Here is a 20,862-nt window from a genome sequence, read left to right on the forward strand (position 1 = left end):
TCCCCCAAGTGGCCCTCAAGGGGCGTAGGGTGGTGTCATCTAATAAACCTCTGTTTTACTGGCTGGCTGAGAGTCACGTCTGACTGCGAACTGGGGGTGCGGGCAGGACTCTCTGGGTTCCCCAGGACCCTGCCTGGGCAGACTCGCTGTGGGAAGCGCACGGAGGGGCATATGCTGAATGCTCCAAGGTCAGACCAAGGAGGTGAAGCCGTGTGAGCTTCTTGCCCTGAAGACAATCTGCGCCAAGGGAGAGGAGGCTCCCCAAAGTCCTGACTGGCTTTGTGGGGAGCAGTTCCAGAACATCGCCCGGGGACTCCGTGACAGACCTGTCTCAGGGGGGTTGCCTCTGAGCTCCAGTGTTTGCCAGCAGTTACCCGGTGTGACAACATGGGAATTGTCTGTGATGTTGCTATGAGTCCTGTGTGTGCCTCAGTTTCCCCCATATGCTGCACTGTTCCCCAGTGGGGTGGGGAAGGACTGTCCGCTCTCGGGGCAGGCTGGGAGCCACAGTGTGGGCATCACCCAGCTGCCTGGGCCGAAGGCCCTAGATCAGTGGAGCAGCTGAGAATGGCAGATCCAGTCACCAGGACATTGACACACGAGCACCCTGCGCCCCAGAGGGAGATGGACTCCCTGCGTCTCCGCAGGGGGCTGAGCAGTGACCCCCAGCTGGAGAGCAAAGGGTTGGGAGGGGGTTGGGGGGAGCAGAGCTGGCTGCTAGGAGGAGTCGGGCTCCCACCTGGAGTCTGCCAAAGGAGGCGAGACAGACAGAGCCTGAGCCCAGGGATTCCCTGCAGCTGGGCTGAGCGCTGGGCTGACCATGGGCCGGGCTGTAACGCTCCATCCTCTGAGCCCCCTTCAGGCTCCCTGTGCTGGGGCCAGCTGGTGAATAACCCCCCTGTTCTGACAGCACCGTGTGTGTCCCTGCAAATGCTGGGCGGGGCACTGACCCCTGAAGCGTGGCCAGGTCTCCCCCAGGGTCTGCCTCCATGGGGCTCACTGACCGGAGCTCACAGGAGAGCAGGGGGCTGCAGGCCCAGACATCCAGCCTAAGGAGGTGGTGAAGCCGTGGGACTCACCCTGGCGGCAGAGTGAGACCCCAGAGGTCTGGCCCCTGGCCTGACGTGGCCTCCCAGAGCCTGATACAAAGCTGGGCCGTAGCCCCGACCCTGTGTGCCTGAGACACCAGTTCCCACCTGGCTTGTGCCAGAGAGACAGCGACTCTTGGGGGAAAGCATCACAGAGAGACACAGATAAAAACCAATAACCGGATGTAACTGTCATGGACTCACAGGTTGTGCCCACTCTTGGTCCCATGCGGTCCGTGGGGGTGCCCCTTTCATTGAGACAGCCCTTCTCGGGGGTCCACTCTCGCTCAGGGTTAGGCCCCTCCACCTCCTGGAGCCACACCTGTCTGCTCCATCATCCCCTCATTGGATCCAGGAGACTGGTACGCCGCCCTCGACTAGAAGGACGCATATGTCCACATAGCGATATCTCCGTCCCACAGGAAGTACCTCAGGTTCATGGTGAACAACAGCCACTGCCAGTTCACAGTCCTCCCGTTCAGCCTGTCAGCGGCACCTCGGGTGTCCACCAAGTGCCTGGGAGTCGTGGTGGCGTTCCTGCACAAGCGGCAGGTACAGAGGTTCCTGCACCTCGATGCCTGGCTGATCAAAGGCTGATCCAGGGCTCAAATGGAGACACAGGTCAGCTTCATAAGGACGTTTGATGAACTGGGTCTCCTTCTAAACAAGACCAAATCGGCACTGTCCCCGGTGCAGAGGATAGAGTTTATAGGGGCAATGCTAGACTCGACTCAAGCCAGGGCGTACCTCGCAGGAGCCAGGTGTCGGTCACTGGGCGACATCATATGGGGCCTCAGGCAGTTCCCCACCACGACAGCAAGGAATTGCCTGGAGCTTCTGGGGCACATGGTGGCGTGTACCTACATAGCACAGCCCACCAGACTCAGGCTTTGCCCATTCCAGGCATGGCTAGCGTCAGTGTATCGGCCAGTTCAGGACACTTTGGACAGGATCATAACCCTGCCTCGCTCATGTGACAAAGTGGGACTGTTCTTAATGTTTCCTCTGAATACTGTGTGGGTGCCTCAGTTTCTGGCCGACCCTTTGTCTCCAAATAAATCTGTTTTACTATGTATAAAGCTTATACAGTGTAAACTCATAAATTGTCTGCCCTTTATAACACTGATAACGAGCTATGCACAGCTGTTTGCCCCCACCCCCAGGTATTAATCACTTACTCTGGGTTAATTAATAAACAAAAGTGATTTTATTAAGTATAAAAAGTAGGATTTAAGTGGGTTCAAGTAATAACAGACAGAACAAAGTAAGTCACCAAGCAAAATAAAACAAAACACGCACGTCTAAGCCTGATACATTTAAGAAACAGAATACAGGTAAATCTCACCCTCAGAGATGTTCCAATAAACTTCTTTCACATACTAGACTCTTTCCTAGTGTTGGCCCAATCCTTTCCCCGATACAGTTCTTGTTAGCTCCAGCTCAAGTGTTACCTGGGGTTTTCTCATGACTGCAGCCCCCTTTGTTCTGTTCCACCCCCTTTTATAGCTTTGGCACAAGGCGGGAATCCTTTGTGTCTCTGGGGCTCCACTCCTTCTTCTAAATGGAAAAGCACCAGGTTAAAGATCGATTCCAGTATCATGTGACATGATCACAGGTCCTGTGAGACTTCATTACCCACTGGCTGGCACACAGGTATACAGGAAGGCTTACAAATAAACTGATCCATTTACAACCAATTGTCCTAGTTAATGGAAGCCATCAAGATTCCAAGCCATTAATGGCCCACACTTTGCATAATTACAATAAGACCTCATATTTGCATAATTACAATAAGACCTCATACTTCATATTTCCAGCTTCAGATACAAGGATGATACATTCATACAAATACAAATTCATCCTGATCTGCTTTGTGGACAAATTCTTCCGGCACTCAGTAGATTATAAGCTTTGTAATGATACCTTACAGGAGACCTTTTCCATCAAGCATTTTCCAGTTACATCATATTTACACTCGTTAGCATATTTCCATATGGAGTGCAACATCACAGGAGTTCATGTTCAGTTGGGTTCTGCCTTGCCCCCAACTTCCAGTTGTGAGTCTCTGCGTCCCAGGGTACAGCCCACCCGACCCTCATCATGTGGGACCCACATCCTCAGTTCCTCGCTGTCCAGCCTGGCACCTGGCTGTGTGAAAACATGTTTCAATGAGCCCAGCTCCCCACGTGATCCAGCTTGCTGAGTGTTACCTGGCATTACCCACCACTCTCCAGCCTCGGTGTCCCTGCAGACTCCCTCCCCCCCCATGGTGGGGTTACATCGTCTCCCGGCTCACCGAGCTACTGACTAGCCCTGGCCCCAGGGCCGGGCCCTGCCAGACCCCACTGGAAACAGCCCCGCCTCCCCCAGCCGCACTCCCAGCCCCCCAGGGCCCCACCAGCAGGCAGCAGCCCAGGGCCTGTGTCTGGAGCTGCCTAAAGGGAACTGGGAACATTCCCCCCAGGGACAGCTGTACGGCGGCAGCCAATGGGAACGCACAGGAGGCTGGACCAAGGCTCAGCAGCCAATGGGAGAGCTTGGTCGGTTGGTGGCGTTATTGGATGGTTGGAGCATCCAATCACTGCTGGTGGGAGCTGGGGGTGGGGCGGGGTCTCCCAGCATGTGCCAGGGGCGGGGTGCGAGGAAGCTGGGCTGCGTCTCAGTGCCATGTTGGGGGGGAGGGATCTGCCCTTCGCGTCACAGTGACCCCAGCCTGGGAGACATCACCACAGCCCCCAGACAGGCCAGCATCTCTCTGCAGCTGCTCGCCCTGCAGGTTTCAGTCCCGGGGGAGCCTGGCCCATGAACCCTGTCCTGCTCCAGGGCTCCTGGCCATGGGATGATCTCAAAGTGCTTCTTGGACCATCCCTCAGCTCCAGAGCTCCCACCACCGCCGAGGAGGAGACTGGCCACATTTAACACAAGGGGAAACTGAGGCACAGAAAGCCTCACAGCTTGCAGCAAGTCAATGTCAGCAATGGGAATAGAACCCAGGAGTCCTCCCTCTCCCCACCCCCAAGCTCTAACCCAGGTATACAGGAAGGCTTACAAATAAACCCTTGCCCGCCTAGGTACAGCGGCTGGCACCACTCAACTCCACTCCCCTCCCACAGCTGGGAGAGAACCCAGGAGTCCTGGCTCCTTCCTTAGCCCTCATACCAAACTCCCTTAACTGTCGGTATAACCTGGTGCCCCTGGACAGACTCTGGCTGGGCTGGGATAACACAGGCTTCCGCAGGCACGGCACAGACTGACCAGATTTAAAATCATGATCAAAACCCCCCACTTTATTGCTGTTAGCAAAGCTACAGAGCGAGATTGCGGGCACAGCCCTCTCCCCTGCTGCCCCTGCCCACCTGGGTACAGCAGCTGGCACCGATGGGAGCAGAGCAGGGACATTGGGGGCAGAGATGGGGGTGGGAGGGCAGTGCGAGTGGGTCTCACAAAGGCAAAGAGGGTCAGTTACCAGGAGCCCTGGGCCCTGACGCGAGGCTGGCAGGGATCAGGGCCACTCGCCAGGACCCCCAGGGAGTCTCCCTTTGACACAGTGGGTGCTGGGCGGTCCCAGGGGCTGTGGCTGGCTGGGGGGGGCATAGGGGGTGGGGGGGGTCTCCCCAGGGGGTGCTGGGTGGGGCAGGTTCTGTGGCTGGCTGGGGGGGCACAGCAGGTGTGTGGGGGGTCTCCCCAGTGGTGCTGGGTGGGCTCAGGGGCTGCAGGTGTAATGGGTGCCCTCCCCGGCCAGCGGCTACTCACAAGGGGCTCCGCGGGTTGTGGGCGGCGTTCATCTTCATGCCCTTTATGATGAGGATGGTGCCCGCGATGATGCCGATGATGCCCACGGCCAGGCCCAGGGTGCACACCAGGGTCTCTGTGGTCTCAGGGACAGGGGTGGGCACCGGGGCTTCTGGAGAGAGGGACAGGGCATGGAGTGAGGGGGGGGCTGTTACCACCTCTCCCTCCCAGAGCTAGGATAGAACCCAGGAGTCCTGGCTTCCAGCCTTGTGCCCAGCAGGGTCCCCAGGCAACCCGGCCTCACCCCAGTGCTTCGTGAAGGGCTTGGGCAGCCCCCTGTGCTCCACCCGGCAGTCGTAGAAGTCGCCCTGGCTGGGGAAGAAGGGCAGGTAGGAGAACTTGCGAAAGGAGTTGTCCTGGCGGGGGTAGAAGTCGGTCTCGTAGACACCCTCCATCACCTCCTGCCCGTTCTTCAGCCACGTGAGGCGCAGCACCGGCGGGAAGAATTTGTCCACAAAGCAGATCAGGATGTTGGGCTCTCCCAGCTCCATGGGGCCTTTGGGGAACACGGTCACCTCAGGGGGCACTAGGGAGACAGGGGTTAGTGGGTCCTATTGCCTGCCCCTGAGCCAGCCAGTCCCTGCCCTGGGGCCAGATCAGAACCAGCGCTCCTGTGACAGAATGAGACTGTTCTTAATGTTTCCTTTGAATACTGTGTCCGTGCCTCAGTTTCCCCTATGCATTTCTTAAGTCTCTAGGGGGTGAGATTGTTGCAGAGCAAAGGGCCAGGGTACATAAATGGCAGACACTCTGTCTCCTGGCAACTAATGGCTGGGGCCTTTCCCCCCTGCAAGGAGATAGCTAAAGGTGTTGGAGAACAAAGGAATCAGGTGACATCCTGGCCCGGGAACGGGACAAAGCCCAGAAAGGAGGGGCTGGAGGTTGAGTCAGTTTGAAGCTGGCTGGGGATGTGGAGTGAGGTGCAGACGTGGGTGTCTGGCTCCCCACCCCGCAAGATGGACTTGGCTGAGGGGTCCCGTTCTCTGTACCTACAAGATCTGTTTTAGACCATGTTCCTGTCATCTAATAAACCTCTGTTTTACTGGCTGGTTGAGAGTCACGTCTGACTGCGGAGTGGGGGTGCAGGACCCTGTGGCTTCCCCAGGACCCCGCCCAGGCAGACTCGCTGTGGGAAGCGCACGGAGGGGCAGAGGATGCTGAATGCTCCGAGGTCAGACCCAGGAAGGTGAAGCCGTGTGAGCTTCTTTCCCTGAAGACAGTCTGCTCACAGAGAGGAGACTTCACCAGAGTCCTGACTGGCTTTGTAGGGAGCAGTTCCAGAGCATCACCCAGGAACTCCGTGACAGCCCCCTAGAGGGGAAAGGCCCCATGTCCCATTCCCTGCCCCCCTGAGCCAGCCAGTCCCCGATGCTCATGCTCCAGCTCAGGGTCTTTTCCCAGGACTGGGGGGGGTGTCACCGGGGCCATCCCAGCTCCCTGCGCTGACGGCTCATGGGGCTCCAGGGGCAGGGGAGAGAATCCCTCAGGGGCAGGGCCTGGTGCTGGGCAGGGACAACAAACTGCCCTCGGCAAAGGAGCTGCCCTGGGCCTGGAGGGTGAGAACTGCCCGAGCCCCCTGCCCTGCAGAGCCCTGGCCCCAGCTGACGGGCTCCCCAGTGGGGACTCGCAATGGGTATGCATGGGGATGGAAGGGTCCTGGGAGCGGTGCCTGGCAGGGAAATGTCCCACCATTCTGGGCTCGTGTGTGGTTCGACCTCTCAATCAGTTTCTCCAGGTACAACTTGATCACAGCCATGTTGCGCAGGGCGTGCTGCACCTCGAAGCTGGTGAACTTGCTGAATTCAGGCAGGCGCCAGACGATCTCCTTCCTCTCCAGGTCCACGTACAAGATCTCATCCTGGTCAAACTCTTGCATGAACTCCCCGGACCCCTGCTGGGATCGGTCCGTGCGCTGGTAGAACACCACCTGGGAGGTCACATGATCCACTGTGGGGAAACAGGTGTCCCCATCAGCACCCACACCAGCCCCTGCCCCAGGATACAGGGTCTCTGATCTCGTCCCCTGGGGCCATGGCCCCCCGGCTGTGACATTGGCACTGGTGTGAGGGGAAAGCGGGTGCAGGGAGCCCAGTGACCTCTGGTATCAGGCTGGGGCATTGGGGCCAGCACTATCTGGGAGGGGACAGTGCCCCCCACTGTGCTCCCCCTTCTGCTCATTTCAATCCCATCCAAGCTGTGGCCGGGCCTATCCCCAATTAGCTTGTGAAGGGGGACATGGCCCCAGTCCAGAGTGGTGTAGGGGGGACGTTGGATGTCATTACAGCAGGACATTTCATTCTCCCATCTGTGCATGGGGCTGGTTCCATGTCCCAGTGTCACCATGACCTGGTTCTCGGGGCGATTTCAATCCCTGGCCCCTGACACTCACACCCCAGGGCCAGTCACTGGGAGACCCGGGAACTCCCCAGCCAAAGACATTAAAGCTGCGCTGGGGGGTCAGACACACTCCAGGAGGGGGAGGGGTCTGGCTCAGGGCTGACGCTGGGACTCCCCAGGGCCCAAGAGAATTGGGCACCTACTTCCCTAGGGAGGCGTTCGCTGATCCCAGCTCGCCCGGCAGGATCTCACCGAGCGACTTCAAAGGAGGGAACCTGCCACCAGTAGCCGAGGAGAGAGTCAGCGCCACAGAACCCCTCCCCTCCGTGGGTCTGAGCCCTGGGGGGATGGGGGACAATGGGGACAGGCCAGGGAGTGGGGCCAGGGGCTCCCTGCTCTGCACAGATGCACTCTCTGCTCAGCAGGGTCTGGCCCTGGAGCAGCTCTTTGGGGAATGTTCCCCCATCCTCCTTGTGCCTGGTGCCCCCCTGGGGGGATCAGCCCCAGAGTCCCTGTGGGGGAGGGGGGCTGCACCCCAAGGGCAGGGCTGTGTCATACCCAAACCACAGCGACTTCCCCACGATCCCTCTGCTGCCCCCGCACCAGCCTCTGCCACTGGCATGGGGCTGAGACCCTCCTCCCTGCAGCCTCCACCCTGCCCAGATCAGCCCCCATCCTCCCCTGTCCACCTTATCCCTCCACACTATGCAGCCTCCTCCACAACTCCGGCTCCCACATGTACCTCTCCCTGCCCCATCAGTCCCCCCATTATCCCCTCTCTTGGAGGGAGCCAGGTGCTATGGGGGTGAAGCTGCCCCGCCACCCAGGCCCAGGTGTCACAGCTCCCACCTCGCCCGTACCTGTCACTGCCCTGGCACCCAGCAGGGCCAGCAGAGTGAGCAAGGCCAGCTGGGCCATGGGCACGCTCCGTCCTGCGCCCATCTCCTCTCCCCGGCACTGGGACGGCAGCACTAGGGGACCGGGGGGACGGGAGCACATGTCACACCCGGGGGGGCGGAGCAGTGCCCAGCATTGGCCAGGGGAGCCTGAATGCCAATGGCTGAAATCCCTGCACCAACCAGGCTGTTACCAGGCAGAGCAGCAGCGCTGAGCCCCTTCAAGAGGAGATGGAGAAATTCAGTGTTTCCGGCTGTCACAGACTCACAGATCGTGCCCACTCCTGGCCCCGTGCGGTCCGTGGGGGGTGCACCTTTCAGTGCAACAGCCCCTCTTGGGGGTCCACTCTCTCTAGGGGCAGGGGCGGCTCTCGGAATCCGGCCGCCCCAAGCACGGCCGCCCGCCGCGGGGGGCGAGCTGCCGGTCGCCGGTCCCATGGCTCCGGGGGACCTCTTGCAGACATGCCTGGGGAGGGTCCACTGGTCCCGCGGCTCCGGTTGAGCTTCCGCAGGCATGCCTGCGGGAGGTCCACCCGAGCCATGGGACCAGCACACCCTCCGCAGTCATGCCTGCAGGAGATCCGCTGGTCCCCCGGCTCCGGTGGACCTCCCGCAGGTATGACTGCGGAAGGTCCGCCGGAGCCACCTGCCGCCCTGCCGGCAAAATGCCACCCCACGCGCGCGCTTGGCGCTCTGGGGTCTGGAGCCGGCCCTGTCTCGGGGTCAGGCCCCTCCACCTCCTGGAGCCGCACCTCTCTGAGCCTTAGCACGTCTGTCTCTGCCGTGGGCCCCCTCAGGGAGTCCCCTCGCTCTGGGTCCCCGGGGCCTCCACCCCCCGAAGGGGATGATGCAACCCTGTTCTCTAGCCCGGAGCGACTCTCAGGCAGCGTAAAACAGGAGGTTTATTGAGCGTTGAACCCAGCACAGGAAATTCTCAGGGCCTCAGGCCTGGCCTCCCTCAGCACAGTACATCCCAGTCTCCCCTGCATCCCCGTGAACTCTGCCTGCTCCCCCTCTCCAGCCCCAAGCCCCCTTGCTTCCCAGCTGGGCATCTGAGATCACTGGCCCCAAGCCCCGTCTCTGTCCATTGTCTTCTATCCAGGTAAACAGGGTCGTAAACAGGGTGGCCTGGTCCTCCTCTCCCGTCTTCTGTCCTCTGGCCCCTCTGGCTGGAACCGCCTGGTCAGGTCACTGGGGTCCTCTGTCCACAGCCCATTGTCCTCCCACTGGCCAGAACTGGCTGTGACTCCTGAGCTGGGTCTCCGGGTCGCCAGGTCACCAGTCACTGGGGTCTCCATCCTCCAGGCGACAATCCCCCACTTCATCACACCGGCTCTCAGGATTGTATCACGAGTCTCAGGATAATTCTTGTGTTTTTCTAAATCCCCAGCTCCAGGAGTCATGTGAGTCTGGGATGATTCCAGCCTCATTCTTAGAGACAAAGGGAGTGTCCAGTCCTCAGGGCAGTGGGGAGATCTTCAACCTGTGACCCCCGGGCACCCTAAGGCTCAAAGAGCAGAAGGCAAATAAACCCCACAGCTGGTATTTGTACGTCATTTCAGGATTTTTGAACATTTGGGGTTGACAATACGGAAAATTCCCGGCCAGATGCCACCTCCAGGAGGGGTTTGTCTCCAGTGTCACGCCACTCCCAGCCACCCTGTTCTGCAGCACGACTGTTTGCACACAGGGGACTTGGCCGGCCCAGCTCTGCACGGGGGTGGGATCGGACCCCACATGCTCCAGGATGCCCTGTCCCAGGCAGGGGCTGTGCATATCATGGGGGCGATCGGTGCCCACAAATCCAGGGGCCCCCTGTCCCAGGCAGGTGTTGGCAGGGCTTTAGCCAGGACAGGGCGAGCGGGGCGGCCGCCCAGGGCTCATAGCCGTGGGGGTGAAACAATGGGGTGAGGTTCCATTTAGCACAGAGGGTTTCAGATTGTGGGACACCCCCCCACAGTGAGCTGTGGGAGCCAGGGCGCTGGCTGGCTGTCTGGCACCCCACAGCCCTGCTCCCTGAGCCGCCCCTGCATGGCCGGGTGCACCCCAGGCTCGGTGAGTGGGACGGTTCCCAGCAATGCCCCATGGAGCTGGCCCCTGCCTACGGAGCCCTGCTGCCGTGAGAGGCTCCCCGAGGTGCTCGCTCACCGCTGCCCTGGTGCTTCGGGCTCTGCTGCTGCTCCCCAGGGGACACGTAGCTCCTGATAGTGGGGGGCACCATTGAAAGGTTATGGGGGGGCTCAGGAGAGGGGACAATGGGGGCTGACGGGTCAGGGAGCAGCACAGGGGGGAGCCTGATTGGGGTGGGGCTGCAGGGGGTAGGGTCTCACCCTATGGCAGGTAGGGGATGGGGTGGGCAGGGAGGAGGATGGGGAGCTGATCTGGGCAGGGTGGGGCTGCAGGGAGGAAGGTCTCACCCCCATGCCAGTGGCAGAGGCTGGCGTGGGGGCAGTAGAGGGATCGTGGGTAAGTCGCTGTGGTTTGGGTATGACACAGCCCTGCCCTAGGGGTGCATCTCCCCTCCCCCACAGGGACTCGGGGGCTGACCCCTCACAGGGGTGCACCAGGCACAGGGGCAATGGGGGAATGTTCCCCAAAGAGCCGCTCCAGGGCCAGACCCTGATGAGCAGTGAGTGCATCTGTGCAGATCAGGGAGCCCCTGGCCCCACTCTCCAGCCTGTCCCCATTGTCCCCCGTCCCCTCAGGGCTCAGACCCATGGGGGGGCGCTCTATGGGGCTAACTCTCTCCTCGGCTAGTGGTGGTGCAGTCGCTCGGTGAGATCCTGCCAGGCGAGCTGGGATCAGTGAACAGCTCCCTAGGATGTAGGTGCCCAGCTCCCTTGGGCCCTGGGGAGTCACAGCCTCAGCCCTGAGCCAGACCCCCTCCCCCTCCCGGAGTGTGTCTGACCCCCCAGCGCAGCTTTAATGTCTCTGGCTGGGGAGTTCCCGGGTCTCCCAGTGACTGGCCCTGGGGTGTGAGTGTCAGGCGCCAGGGACTGAAATCGCCCTGAGAACCAGGTCATCGCAACAGTGGAACATGGAACCAGCCCCACGCACAGACGGGAGAATGAAACGTCCTGCAGCCGCGGCCCCCAACTCTCCTCAAGAGCTGCTTTGGGCTGGGTCATGTCCCCACTTGCCAGCAAATCCGGGTTTGGTCTGGTCACTGCTTGGCTGGGAGATGTGAACGGAAACCAGGGAACTGAGCAGGGGTCAGGAGGGGAGTTTCTGCTCTCTCAGTCCTTGCACCAGGGCAGTCCTAGGGGGCCTGTGCTGGGGGGAAGGGCAGGGGTGCTCTCCCCTGGCAGTCAGTGCTGGCCCCAGGGCCCCACTGCAATGCTGGGGGGACACCGTGCTCCATGCACCTGCCTTCCCCTGACACCGGGGAGTCCTAGTGCGAATGTCACAACCTGGGAGCTGGGGGGCTGCACTGCTGGGGGAAGTGCTGAGACCCCCACTCCCTGGGGTGGGGATCAGCTCCCCAGGTGGCCAGTGCTGACACCTGTCTCCCCACCTCTCTCAGGTGGCCTTCTACCAGCTCATGGACCTGGCCCAGCGGGAGGCCGGGGAGTTCATGTTCGAGTTCGATCAGGACAAGATCTTCCACATGAACCTGGAGAGGTAGGAGACCATCTGGCGCCTGCCCAACTTCGGCAAGTTCACCAGCTTTGAGGCGCAGCGTGCCCATGGCAACATCACCGTGCTGAAGAAGAACATGGAGATCATGATCCAGAGGTCCAACCGCAGGCGGGCCCAGAATGGTATGGTACGGGGGGGAGGGGACACCTTTCTCGCCAGGGGCCTGACCCATCTCCTCACCTTCCCCACCATGGACCTGAGCCCTCCCCCCCACCTTCATAGAATATCAGGGTTGGGAGACACCTGAGGAGGTATCGAGTCCAACCCACTGCTCAAAGCTGGACTCTCTCCAATTTGTCCACATCCCTTTTGTAGTGGGTGGCCCCAAAACTGGACACAGTACTCCAAATGTGCCCTCACCAGTGCCAAATAGAGGGGAATGATCACATCCCTCGATCTGCTGGCAATGCCCCTACTTATACAGCCCAAAATGCTGTTGGCCTTCTTGGCAACAAGGGCACATAGTTGACTCATATCCAGCTTCCCATCCACTGTAACCCTTCGGTCCTTTTCTGCGGAACTGCTGCCTAGCCATTCAGTTCCTAGTCTGTAATAGTGCATGGGATTCTTCTGTCCTAAGTGCAGGACTCTGCACTTGTCCTTGTTGAATCTCATCAGATTTCTTTTGGCCCAATCCTCCAATTTGTCTAGGTCACTCTGGACCTACCCTCCAGCATATCTACCACTCCTCCCACTTTAGTGTCATTTGCAAACTTGCTGAGAGTGCAGTCCATGCCATCCTCCAGATCATTAATAAAGATGTTGAACAAAACCAGCCCCAGGACCAACCTTTGGGGCACTCCACTTTATACCAGCTGCCAACTAGACATGGAGCCATTGATCACTACCCGTTGAGCCCAACAATCTAGCCAGCTTTCTACTCACCTCATAGTTCATTCATCCAGCCCATACTTCTTTAACTTGCTTGCAAGAATACTGTGGGAGACCGTATCCAAAGCTTTGCTAAAGTCAAGATATATCACATCCCCCGCTTTCCCCTCATCCCCGGAGCCAGTTATCTCATCATAGAAGGCAGTCAGGTTGGTCAGGCATAACTTGCCCTTGGTGAATCCATGTGGACTGTTCCTGATCACCTTCCTCTCCTCCAAGTGCTTCACAATGGATTCCTTGAGGACCTGCTCCATGATTTTTCCAGGGACTGAAGTGAGACTGTCTGGTCTGTAATTTCCCGGGTTCTCTTTCTTCCCTTTTAAAAATATGGGCACTATATTTGCCTTTTTCCAATCATCCAGGACCTCCCCCGATCGCCACAAATTTTCAAAGATAATGGCCAATGGCTCTGCAATCACATCAGCCAACTCCCTCAGCACCCTTGGATGCATTAGATCCAGACCCATGGCCTTGTGCATGTCCAGCTTTTCTCAATAGTCCTTAACCTGTTCTTTCACCAGTGAGGGCTGCTCACCTCCTCCCCATATTGTATTGGCCAGTACAGCTGTCTGGGAACTGACCTTGTCTGTGAAGACCAGGCAAAAAAAGCATTGAGTACTTCAGCTTTTTCCACATCATCTGTCACTAGGTTGCCTCCCCCATTCAGTAAGGGTCCCACACTTTCCCTGACCTTCTTCTTGTTGCTAACATACCTGTAGAAACCCTTCTTGTTACTCTTAACATCCCTTACTAGCTGCAACTGCAATTGTGCTTTGGCCTTCCTGATTACACCCCTGCATGCTCGAGCAATATTTTTATACTCCTCCCTAGTCATCTGTCGAAGTTTCCACTTCTTGTAAGCTTCCTTTTTGTGTTTAAGTTCACCAAATATTTCTCTGTGAAGCCAAGCTGGTCGTCTGCCATATTTGCTATTATTTCTGCACATCGGGATGGTTTGTTCCTGCACCCTCAATAAGGCTTCTTTAAAATACAGCCAGCTCTCCTGGACTCCTTTCCCCCTCATATTAGCCTCCCAAGGGTTCCTGCCCATCAGTTCCCTGAGGGAGTCAAAGTCTGCTCTTCTGAAGTCCAGGGTCCATATTTTGATACTCTCCTTTCTGCCTTTTGTCAGGATCCTGAACTCGACCATCTCATGGTCACTGCTGCCCAGGTTGCTACCCGCTTCTACTCCCTCTCCCAATTCTTTCCTGTTTGTGAGCAGCAGGTCAAGAGGAGCACGGCCCCTAGTCAGTTCCTCCAGCATTTGCACCAGGAAGTTGTCCCCTACACTCTCCAAAAACTTCCTGGATTGTCTGTGCATCGCTGTATTGCTCTCCCAGCAGCTGTCAGGGGGATTGAAGTCCCCCATGAGAACCAGGGCCTGTGATCTGGAAGCTTCTGTTAGTTGCTGGAAGAAAGCCTCATCTACCTCACCCCCCTGGTCTCATGGTCTATAGCACACGCCTACCACGACATCACCCTTGGACATCACCCTTGTTGCTCTCGCCTCTAAATTTAACCCAAAGACTCTCAACGGGCTTTTCTCCAGTTTCATACATACAGTGTCCCTTCCCAGCTGGAGACCTTACCCCTCCCCTCACCTTCCCTGCCAGGGACCTGAACCCTGCCCTCCCCCTACCTTCCCCACTGGGGACCTGAGCCCTCCCCACACCTTCCCTCCCAGGGGCCTGACCCCTCCGCCACCTTCCCTCTCCCCACCTTCCTGAGCAGAGACCCCTCCCATCGCTCCCCCACCTTCCCCTGCTCGCACACCCACCCGAGCCTGATACCAGACCCCACCAGAGATTGAGAGCCCCCCCGTGACGGTGCTGCCCATGGGAGCCAGCTGAGGTCACTCAATTAGGGAGAACTGCAAACAAAACGGGGCAGACAAACCCCAAAAGCTGGTGGTTATTCCAATACTTAGATTTCCCAAGCCAGCACAAAACAGCTTCTATAGTACCTCACTGGTTACTCAGAAGTCCAAACAACACAGTTCCCTTAAAGTGCCTAGCCTCAGGCCTCCATCCAGACATACCTGTCAGATATGATGATGATTACTGAAAATATTATCTCATCATATAAAAGAAAAGGTTCTTCCAATCCCAAAGGATCAGCCACATACCCAGGTCTTATAACTTAGATCTTACTCAAAATACACACTTAGAGCCAATTCTTATTAACGAAGCTAAAATTTATGAAAAAAGAAAAGAGTGTGTTGGATGAAAGATCAGTATACAGACAGACTTGAGTTCAATTTCTTGAGGATCAGCTGCACAGCAGAAGTGATGAGTTTGTAGTTGCCAAAAGTCCTTCTAGAAACAGTCCATAGGTTATAGTGCAATGTCCATATTCAGGGTGGCTCCAGTAAATGACTGGGGATTTCAATCCTTATGGCTTACGGTTTCCCCCTCTTGAAACCCAAAGCAGATCTGAGATGAAGCAGGATCATGTCCCAGGGTTTTTATAAATTTCCGGCAGCCTTTTGGCCTGAGAAAACAATATGCTTAACTCTCCTTCTTCCAAACATCCTGGCAATTAGCACAGGGTAATTTATCCATTAAACAATTCAGATCCAGGTCACCATAACCTCCAAAGAGACACATAGACAATAATATTATTTCCCTCAAGTATCTTCCTAAATGTTAACACTCCTTTTTGATCTTTGAATCATTGCAATAGACAAGACTTCTTTGCTGACATCACAAGACCTGAGCAAACACCTACCCTTCTACCTCTAACAACGCAGACTTGCATTTCAAAGTTCTGTTCCTTTACAGATCTTCCTAACAAGTCTCTAAAGTTCGGCCATGGGTCAGGTCGGTCTGTGAGTTAATTAACTCTTTCTGGCCCTGTCACCTTTCAATGAAATATTATATTACACTCATAACATCCCAGCACCCCTCCCAGCCACTGGAGGGCTCCGGGGAGCCAGTCAGCAGGGCCAGGGCTCTGCAGGGCAGGGGGCCCGGGCAGTTCACACCCTCCAGGCTGGTGGCCCAGGGCAGCTCCTTTGCCGAGGGCTGTTCGTTGTCCCTGCCCAGTGCCAGGCCCTGCCCCTGAGGGATTCTCTCCCCTGCCCCTGGTGCCCCATGAGCAGTCAGTGCAGGGAGCTGGGACAGTCCTGGCGACACCCCCACAGTCCTGGGGAGAGACCCCTGAGCTGGAGCGTAAGCACCAGGGATTGGCTGGCTCAGGGTGCGAGAATGGGGCCTTTCCCCTCTAGGGGGCCCTGGCTCCCATCTGGCCCCAGGGCAGGGACTGGCCGGCTCAGGGGCAGGCAATGGGACACACTAACCCCTGTCTCCCCAGTGCCCCCTGAGGTGACCATGTTCCCCGAAGACCATGTGGAGCTGGGCGAGCCCAACATCCTGATCTGCTTCATGGACAACTTCTCCCCGCTGGTGCTCAGCGTAACGTGGCTGAAGAATGGACAGGAGGTGACAGAGGCCATCTCCGAGACTGACTTCTACCCCTGCCAGGACAACTCCTTCCGCAAGTTCTCCTACCTGCCCTTCCTCCCCAGCCAGAGCGACTTCTACGACTACTGGGTGGAACATGGGGCAAGCATTTATCAAACTCCCAGAACTCAGAAATGGCAGGGTGAGTCTCTTCAAAGGGCCACAGACTAAGTCGTTGTGAGCTTTTCCTCTCTGTCCCAAATATCCCAACCTCCAAGACTTGCCATCCCTCCCTGTGCCCCCATCTACCCCAAAAGGATCATCCTTTCACCCATATACTCCTTTTTGGACCCCTAGTAAGCTACAACTCATGCATGGCTTCTGATCCCACCTCTCCCTGCAAAGGCTGCTCACAGATCCCAGGCAGAAGTAGTTTCAAGGGCTTCTCCCCTGAACTCAGGAATGTGGGCCCTTGCTTCACCTCCCCACCCTGATACCACCATTTGGAATGGTGGTGGCAGGTGTCTCCTCCCTTCCTTGTCAAAGAGGCAGGGCCATGGAGCTCCCATTCCACTACAGCAGTGGCAGCAGGGGAAAAGGGCCTCCTGTCATTATCCCAGCAGTCAAGATATATCTACTTGGATTATTAGCCAGGCATCCAGCACTCTGCCACAAACAAACAGTCATGTACTGAGGCAGGGTTGGCAGAGCCACCTACAGAAGCAGGGCTTGGCGTTAACACCCGCACTGAACTGCCTGGGGAAGTTTCCCACTTCAGAGCTACTGTTTCAGGCTGCCTGCAGGCTAAGGTTCTGCCTGTGCCTTGGTTAACCTTGGTTCACATTTTTCAGCCGTTCTTCCCAACGATCAGGACTAAAAGCTTAGATTCTGTAATCACATGACTCCAGGAGCTGGGGCTTTAGGCAGGGAGCAGGCCAATGGGTTGCCTCATGGAGTCCTGTGCAAAGAAGAAGCTGTGCTAGCATGCACCACACGAGCAGCAAAACTGTGTCCTTTTCTTGTCCATTCCTAATCACAGCAGCTGTATCCTATATCAGTGGTTCTCAACCAGGGGTACATGTACCCCTGGGGATACTCAGTGGTTCTTCCGGGGGTACATCAGCTCATCTAGCTATTTGCCTATTCTTACAACAGGCTACATAAAAAGCTCTAGCAGAGTCAGTACAAACTAAAATTTCATAGTCAATAATGTGTTTATACTGATCTGTATACTATACACTGAAATGTAAGTACAAGATTTATATTCCAATTGATTTATTTTATAATTATATGGTAAATATGAGCAAGTGAGCCATTTTTCAGTAACAGAGTGCTGTGACAGTTTTGTATTTTTATTTCTGATTTTGTAAGTTTTAAGTGAGGTGAAACTTGGAGGTACACAAGACAAATCAGACTCTTGAAGGGTACAGTAGTCTGGAAAGGTTGAGAGCCTCTGTCCTAGATCATAAATTGATCCATTTCGCTGGTGTGTGCAACAGAAAGCGTGCGAGCATGCACACTGTTAAACCCCTACTTATCACCTGCACATCCAACCCTTGTTCTCACCTCAGGTGTCTTCTGTTCTTTGACCCCATGTTGCAGGATTGAGAGCTATAACTTTAAACTTTATTTTTTATTTTTTACTAAGCTTCCGAGTAATGATCTATGCTGACATATCATGCTCTATATCAATTTCTTTTGGGAGACTTGAGAGGTGGGAGAGTTTGAAAAAAATCAGATTGATAATGCGAAAGTAGCTTCAGTTTTATTTATGGAGCCACTACCACCAGGGCTGGCTGCAGGGTTTTTGCTGCCCCAAGCGGAGAAAGAAAAAAAAAAAGTCACGATCGCAATCGACAGCAGCTCCACTACACTGCTTTCTTCTTCAGCGGCAATTCGGCAGCTGGTCCTTCGCTCCAAGAGGGACCAAGGGACTCACTGCCGAAGAGCCCAACCTGCCACTCCTTCCCCTTGGCCACCCCAAGCATCTGCTTGCTGAGCTGGTTCCTGGAGCCGGCCCTGACTACCACGCTCCATACTAAAATTCCATTATTCTTTAAAGTGGCTTCTATTCCACTGGTAAAGTCACCGAGGCAAAATAATGCTAACAAACCTCCAACCAAAGTACTTTAAACATACAGTACATAAATGTATCTCTGTTCTATAGACAGGAAATCTGGCTGGTGATAATAATGCTATTAGTTATTATTTAATGATAGAACATCTGGTGTGCACATATATATTTATAGAATATATTTATAGAATATATGATTTAATTAGATTCTTGTGCTGAATAGTTTGCAATCTAAATTAGCAGGATGTTATACAAGCGAGCAGAGGATGAGGCAAGACTGACCAACAGTAGACTAAGAAAAATAAGTTGATATAAAGGAGATGTTTAAACTTGCAATACCAGTGAATTACTGGGAGCAAATTGTTAGCCTCCATTGCTGTCTGAGGCCTAACCTGCAGGAAAGGGGTGGGGTTTTTTCCAATACATAATTTTTTCTGCTCTAAGTATAGAGGTATAACTCAACTGAAAAAAATATCCACACTGCTTTGTCTAAAGACGCTTACGCTACTTCCCTTACAAATCGTAGCAAAGGGTACGTCTACACTACGGGACTATTCCGAATTTGCATAAACCGGTTTTGTAAAACAGATTTTATAAAATCGAGTGCACGCGGCCACACTAAACACATTAAATCGGTGGTGTGTGTCCATGGTCCGAGGCTAGCGTCGATTTCTGGAGCGTTGCACTGTGGGTAGCTATCCCGTAGCTATCCCATAGTTCCCGCAGCCTCCCCCGCCCCTTGGCATTTCCGGGTTGAGATCCCAGTGCCTGATGCGGCAAAAATCATTGTCGCGGGTGGTTCTGGGTAAATGTCGTCAGTCACTCCTTCCGCTGGGAAAGCAACGGCAGACAAGCATTTCATGCCTTTTTTTCCCTGGATTGCCCTGGAAGATGCCATAGCATGGCAATCATGGAGCCTGTTTCGCCTTTTGTGACTGTCACCGTATGTGTACTAGATGCCGCTCACAGAGGCGATTCAGCAGTGCTACACAGCTGCATGCTTTTGCATGATAGCAGAGATGGTTATCAGCCATATTGTACCATCTACCATACCATAAATTGGTAATAAGATGGGCATGGCTACCAGTCCTTTTGCACTGTTCCATTTACTGCTGTCATAAGTGCCCCTGGCTGCTCTTAGCCAGGGGCGCAAAAGCCAAAATTGGGAATGACTCCCTGAGTCAATCCCTCCTTTTTGGTATCTAAAAATAGAATCAGTCCTGCCTAGAATATGGGCAAGTGTACTAGAGAACCACTGTATCAGAGAACCAGAGAGCACAGCTGCTCTGTGTCAGATCCTGCATAGATTATGAGCTGTATGCTATTCACAGGGGGTGCTCCTGCAACAACCCCACCTGTTCATTCCATTCTTCCCCAGCCTTCCTGGGCTACCATAGCATTGTCCCCCCACTTGTGTGATGAAGTAATAAAGAATGCAGGAATACTTGTTAGTGAGAAATGAGTGGAAGGCAGCCTCCAGTTGCTATGATAGTCCACATAGGACATTAAGGAGTGTGGAGGAGAGGAGCCCAGCATCCTGCTGCTAGTCCAGGGGCAATTGAATCTTTTCTTTACACATGAAGGGTGGGGGCTGATGAAGCTCAGCCCCCTGTTGCTACGATGATGATGGTTATCAGCCATATTGTACCATCTACCAGGAAAAATTAGGGCCAGGCGCCCTTGATCGACCTGACCAATGCTAGTACGCATGGTTACCAGGCCTTTTGTACTGCCCCATGTGCCAATAGGCTGATGATGACGATGGGTATCAGTCATATTGCACCATCAGCCACCCATGGCGGGGGGGGGGGGAGCAAGAATGTTGGTGTTGAGTGCTGCACCATCGCGTCTATCTGCAGCATTCAGTAAAGATAGGGTGACATGTAGAAGAGTCAAGACAGGATTGTTTTCCCTTTCACTTCTGGGGGTGGGTGGGGGGTGTGCGTAAATTGCCTAGCTATGCCCTGACCCACCGCGGACACTGTTTTTGACCCTAGAAGCATTTGGAGCTCAGCCAAGAATGCAAATGCTTTTCAGAGACTGCAGGAACTGTGGGATAGCTTGAGTCCTCCAGTCCATGAGCGTCCATTTGATTCTTTGGCTTTCCGTTACGCTTGCCACGCAGCAGTGCGCTGAGTCCCTGCTATGGCATCTGTCTGGAGATATTTAAAAAATGATTTTCGCTGATAGAACAGATTTGCCTGCCCTCACAGCGATCACATCCGCATCGTCCATGCTGAAGCTCTTTCTTTATTTTGATTTTTAACTGCATCACCACCCATGCTGATTGGAGCTCCACGCTGGGCAAACAGGAAATATTCAAAAGTTTGCGGGGCTTTTCCTGTCTACCTGGCCACTGCATCTGAGTTCAGATTGCTGTCCAGAGCAGTCAGTGGTGCACTGTGGGATACCGCCCGGAGGCCAATACCGTCGATCTGCGGCCACACTAACCCCAATCCGATATGTTAATACCGATATTAGCCCTACTCCTCTCGTTAGGGAGGAGTACAGAAACCGGTTTAAAGAGCCCTTTATACCGATATAAAGGGCCTCTTAGTGTGGACGGTTGTGGCGTTAAATCGGTTTTAGGCTCCTAAAACTGGTTTAAACGCGTAGTGTAGACCAGGCCAAACACACAGCACTGCACTTTTTAAAAATAAATGCACAACATTCTGGGCAGATATCAGCCACTAAATTCAGTATGGTTGTTTATTGTGGGCTACCTAGTGGATGTCTAGGACTTG

At 55.3% G+C, this 20,862-nt stretch overlaps 1 protein-coding gene and 1 pseudogene across 4 annotated transcripts; one reads left to right on the top strand and one right to left on the bottom strand.

The window, feature by feature from the left end:
- Positions 1 to 2,322: 2,322 nt before the first annotated feature.
- On the bottom strand, positions 2,323 to 8,169 carry LOC120368665 (HLA class II histocompatibility antigen, DP alpha 1 chain-like). 4 transcript variants are annotated; one of them, XM_039480967.1, is made up of 5 exons: positions 8,078 to 8,169; positions 6,570 to 6,827; positions 5,125 to 5,406; positions 4,842 to 4,992; positions 3,103 to 3,236 (listed from the first exon to the last, which is right to left on the bottom strand). In XM_039480967.1, exons 1-5 carry the CDS (start codon positions 8,157 to 8,159, stop codon positions 3,206 to 3,208), a joined length of 804 nt encoding a protein of 267 aa, XP_039336901.1. In that variant the 5' UTR covers positions 8,160 to 8,169; the 3' UTR covers positions 3,103 to 3,205. The 4 variants fall into 4 exon arrangements, with proteins under 4 accessions (XP_039336902.1, XP_039336903.1, XP_039336904.1 ...); XM_039480968.1 differs by lacking the exons at positions 3,103 to 3,236; positions 4,842 to 4,992 and adding an exon at positions 2,323 to 2,645; XM_039480969.1 differs by lacking the exon at positions 4,842 to 4,992 and having other exon boundaries at positions 2,983 to 3,236; positions 5,168 to 5,406.
- Positions 8,170 to 11,633: 3,464 nt separating this feature from the next.
- Positions 11,634 to 16,921, top strand: LOC120409476 (annotated as a pseudogene).
- The last annotated feature ends 3,941 nt before the right edge of the window (positions 16,922 to 20,862 follow it).

The sequence above is a fragment of the Mauremys reevesii genome, linkage group 7 (assembly GCF_016161935.1).
Source record: "Mauremys reevesii isolate NIE-2019 linkage group 7, ASM1616193v1, whole genome shotgun sequence".
NCBI lineage: Eukaryota > Metazoa > Chordata > Testudines > Geoemydidae > Mauremys > Mauremys reevesii.